This window comes from Trematomus bernacchii, unplaced genomic scaffold (genome assembly GCF_902827165.1).
Source record: "Trematomus bernacchii unplaced genomic scaffold, fTreBer1.1, whole genome shotgun sequence".
Classification (NCBI taxonomy): Eukaryota; Metazoa; Chordata; class Actinopteri; order Perciformes; family Nototheniidae; genus Trematomus; species Trematomus bernacchii.
In genome coordinates, this window is record NW_022987876.1 from 667003 (window position 1) to 672002 (window position 5000).

General features: G+C 36.1%; 2 protein-coding genes across 2 annotated transcripts in view; both read right to left on the reverse strand.

The window, feature by feature from the left end:
- Nucleotides 1-496, reverse strand: part of LOC117469495 (mediator of RNA polymerase II transcription subunit 31) — a 7489-nt gene extending 6993 nt beyond the window's left edge. Inside the window, exon 1 of the mRNA XM_034113918.1 lies at nucleotides 308-496. Within this exon, the coding sequence (XP_033969809.1) occupies nucleotides 308-317 (10 nt within the window). The 5' untranslated portion in view covers nucleotides 318-496. The remainder of the gene's footprint in view (nucleotides 1-307) is intronic.
- Nucleotides 497-3644: 3148 nt separating this feature from the next.
- Nucleotides 3645-5000, reverse strand: part of LOC117469517 (solute carrier family 13 member 5-like) — a 19868-nt gene continuing 18512 nt past the window's right edge. Inside the window, exon 13 of the mRNA XM_034113946.1 lies at nucleotides 3645-3774. Within this exon, the coding sequence (XP_033969837.1) occupies nucleotides 3645-3774 (130 nt within the window). The remainder of the gene's footprint in view (nucleotides 3775-5000) is intronic.

A 5000-nucleotide genomic window follows, 5' to 3' on the forward strand; every position in this document is an offset into this window, starting at 1 on the left:
GATTATATTTCACATCATTCATCCACATCTGTGAAGTAACTAGAGGGATTAAATACATGTAGTGGAGAAAAAGTACACCATTTACCTCTGAACTGTAGTGGAGTAGAAGAACACAGTAGCATAACAAGTACCTCTAAAAGTGTATTTAAGTACTGTACTTGAGTAAATGTACTTTACACCCCTGCTCTTGTAGATAATGTGGATAGTTTATAAAACGTTATTATATAAAAGGTACAGAAATGTTTATTAGAAATAAAACTCTTGTATTTTTCTGGAGTTTCGTCGAAGCTAAATAACGGCTACTAACCTGTCTCCATGACGACGGCTGTAGACAGATACGGTGCCGGAAACGTTAACAGTCGGTAAATAACCGATTATATAAACTGGTAAACTGGAAAAAAGGTGAATAAACCAGTCAGTGATGAATAAACCAGTCTGTGGGGTCTTTGTTGTCACTGGGATCAGGAGATTGAAGCCATATTTGCCAGAAACCAGTACTCTTTTCATTTGACGACACTTTACGTCAGTTTACGGTAACGGCTGTTCTCAATGTGACCGCCAGAGGGAGACATTTCCCAACAAGGTTTTATATAAAAAAATATATATTATAACAATAGACTGTATATATAAAGATTATAACGTTACAAAAAATGCTGCTGACAGAGTTTTACACATTTTATTAAAGAATGTCCAAAGGGTGATTATTCATGCATTTTTTTAAATTGTAAAACAGAGTTAAAAGAAGTATTCAGATGCTTTACTGCAGTACCACCTCACACACACACACACACACACACACACACACACACACACACACACACACACACACACACACACACACACACACACACACACACACACACACACACACACACACACACACACACACACACACACACACACACACACACACACACACACACACACACGCTTTATTCAGTTTCCACTCTGTTTTTATAGACTAATATTATATATATAATATTACTGCTGATTTAATATGTATGTAGACTCTACATTTGAGCCACAAGTATTATTATTGTTATTTAAATGCTATTATTATTTTTTTTACATATTTTACATTATTTTGATTATTATTATTGTTACTATCATTTCATATTTAAAAAAAATTATTATGAGTATTTAATTATTCTTATTTTTCTTAGTAATTGTTTCTTATTATTATTTTAGAATCTATTTTAGTTTAATGATTTGAATTGTCCTACTTTTCAGATTAAACTACCCATCACTATGTAAAGTAATTAAAATGATGATAAACACATTAATGAACAAATAATTCAATAGAAATATTTATATTATTTTGCTTATATTTAATGCATTTTTCAAACATTTTAAAAGCAGGAACCGAGCTAAATATAATTAATATTGTAGAAAAGTAAAAGCAAACGCTTGTTGTCATAATTTTTTTAATTCTTTTATTTGAGTTAAACAAAGCTCTGGAGGTTACGTACAGTACTCACTCACATGTTATTTAATGAACACTTTAAATACAAAACCAGAGAAAACACACAGAAAATGCTCTAATTATGTAATTTACGGTACGTCCACATGGCAGCGTCGCGTTGAAGCTTGCCGGTGGGCGTGTCTGGCGTGCGACCAACAACCAATCACATTAATGTCCCGCCCCGGACACACAAGCACGCGGTTTGATTGGCTAGAGCTTGTACTGGCATATGATTTGATTGGCTGACGCTTCCGTCGACGCTTGAAAAATTGAACTTTTCTCAACTTTCGAAGCGAGCAACGGAGGCAAAGCGACGGAACCACAATGCAGTTCGGCAAAGCGTGACGTCACCCCATTCAAAGTGAAGGGGAAGCGTCTCCGTTGAAGCTTCAACGCACGCCGCCGTGTGGACGTACCGTTAATTCCAATCTACAGGGATAGGAGTCGTACAGTTGTCAGTATAGCAAATGATAATTTAAAAAAAACAATAAAAGCTTCTAGTTTTAGGTGGAAATTAGATTCCCAGATATTAGACTTTAATTAAAAACAACACAAATATAAAATTGTATTTAAACAATAAAAAAGACACATAACTTGATTTCTTATTCCCCGATTTAATTTGTTGTTGATGCAAAATAACACAGCCTTGATAAATAAAACATATCATATACATTTTTCTGCAGATCTTATTCAATTTGTAGGTAAAAAAGTGGTGTGAGTGTGTGTGTGTGAGAGTGAGTGAGTGTGAGAGAGTGAGTGTGTGTGTGGTGAGTGAGTGAGTGAGTGAGTGAGTGAGTGAGTGAGTGAGTGTGTGGTGTGTGTGTGTGTGTGTGTGTGTGTGAGAGTGTGTGTGTGTGTGTGTGTGTGTGTGTGTGTGTGTGTGAGTGTGTGTGTGTGTGTGTGTGTGTGTGTGTGTGTGTGTGTGTGTGAGTGAGTGTATGGGTGTGAGTGAGTGAGTGTTGTGTGTGTGTGTGTGTGTGAGTGAGTGTGTGTGTGTGTGTGTGTGTGTGTGTGTGTGTGTGAGTGTGTGTGTGTGTGTGTGTGTGTGTGTGTGTGGGTGGGTGTGTGTGTCTGCAGATCTTATTCAATTTTTAGGTAAAAAATATTAAGAATTAAAAAACTTCCAGTAAATTCATTCCTCCCGTTAATAGGTGGATGCTTTTAATTTGAAAAACCCATTTGACAGTAGTGCATCGGTTATCAAAAAGACAGCAGTACAACAACAACAACAACAACAACGACAACATCAACAGCAGTATAAGAGATTAGATGAATTCGTACTTAAAAACTAAATATAGGCGTTACAAATAAATCGTTTTCACATCATAGAGGTGAGAACGCTTTTGGTTCAAGGCTTTTATTTTGAAAAACCTGAAAAGTACATTAATGTTGATTTTAAAAAACGGTAAAGAAGAAATGGCAGGAAATAAAAGTTTATAAAAATAGTATTGATGTTGTTTATAAAAAAGTGTTCTCAGCCAGAGGTATCACGTGATTCTTGGTTTGTGCACTTTTAAATTTGAAAAACCTACATGACAGTAATCTAACAAAATAAAACATCATTATTCTTACAAAGTGTTAAAATAATAGATTTTCTAGGATTTAAATTCTAACAATATTCTAATCATGGTCTTTTAAAAATAAATAAATAACCTTAAAACTACATTTTTTTTAAATTGTACATCCACTGCTGATATAACGTGTTTGGCGTTTACTTCCTGCGGAAGCCCCGCCACAGTAAAAGACTGTATTTTCTTCAACGTTTGTTATATTTAGTGCTCCAGTCACCTTTCTGTTTACTCCTTTACGTGGCCCGCAAAAGCTCTGAAAGAATAAAATACGTTTATAATACGGTTACATGCCACTTTACAGAAGCACGTTGCCCATAAACTACATGTCCCACAATGCATCTCATTTTGTGACATGCGCACTGAAGAGACTTGCAATTATTCACCGTAGACTTCTGCTTTCAGACGTACTTAATTATGAAGTTATGACCCTATCGGATAATAATCCAATGCTTTGTTTAGACCCATTGTTATCTGAGTTTGGGTCCCGATTGTCGTACGATTTTGTCAACAGTTTTCAAACGTTATAAGGTAGAAACTCAGAACATGACGACAGCGTTCCTATTGGCTCAGAAGCCGCAGTGTGGACAGGTGGAAACAGAGGGTTGTTGGTTCTACACCGGCGCCGTGGCGTTTGCCCACGAGGGGAAGGTGTCCAGTCCAAAGATCACGTGACCCCAGGTGTTGATGGCCAGACTGATGCAGCCGATCCCGATGACGTTCATCACAATGCCCCGCTTTGGCCTGCAGGGGGCGCACAGTGTCAGTTATTGAAGAGAGGTTATTGAAGTCAGGACGGTTAAAGTTAGAGTCGAGTTACAAAAACAAATTGGGGATTACCAGCAGGGTTACAATGTTAGACACTAGTCATTCTAAATCCCTTTCTAGTACTTTAGCGTCTCTTTGTAGTCATTTTGTGTCTCTTTGTAGTCATTTTGTGTCTCTTTGTAGTCATTTTGTGTCTCTTTGTAGTCATTTTGTGTCTCTTTGTAGTCATTTTGTGTCTCTTTGTAGTCATTTTGTGTCTCTTTGTAGTCATTTTGTGTCTCTTTGTAGTCATTTTGTGTCTCTTTGAAGTCATTTTGTGTCTCTTTGAAGTCATTTTGTGTCTCTTTGTAGTCATTTTGTGTCTCTTTGTAGTCATTTTGTGTCTCTTTGTAGTCATTTTGTCTTTGTGTCTCTCTTTGTAGTCATTTTGTGTCTCTTTGTAGTCATTTTGTGTCTCTTTGAAGTCATTTTTGTGTCTCTTTGAAGTCATTTTGTGTCTCTTTGTAGTCATTTTGCGTCTCTTTGTAGTCATTTTGTGTCTCTTTGTAGTCATTTTGTGTCTCTTTGAAGTCATTTTGCGTCTCTTTGTAGTCATTTTGTGTCTCTTTGTAGTCATTTTGTGTCTCTTTGAAGTCATTTTGCGTCTCTTTGTAGTCATTTTGTGTCTCTTTGTAGTCATTTTGTGTCTCTTTGTAGTCATTTTGTGTCTCTTTGAAGTCATTTTGCGTCTCTTTGTAGTCATTTTGTGTCTCTTTGAAGTCATTTTGTGTCTCTTTGTAGTCATTTTGTGTCTCTTTGAAGTCATTTTGTGTCTCTTTGTAGTCATTTTGTGTCTCTTTGAAGTCATTTTGTGTCTCTTTGAAGTCATTTTGTGTCTCTTTGAAGTCATTTGTCATTTTGTGTCTCTTTGTAGTCATTTTGTGTCTCTTTGAAGTCATTTTGTGTCTCTTTGTAGTCATTTTGTGTCTCTTTGTAGTCATTTGTCATTTTGTGTCTCTTTGAAGTCATTTTGTGTCTCTTTGAAGTCATTTGTCATTTTGTGTCTCTTTGAAGTCATTTTGCGTCTCTTTGTAGTCATTTTGTGTCTCTTTGAAGTCATTTGTGTCTCTTTGAAGTCATTTGTCATTTTGTGTCTCTTTGAAGTCATTTTGTGTCTCTTTGAAGTCATTTGTCATTTTGTGTCTCTTTGTAGTCATTTTGTG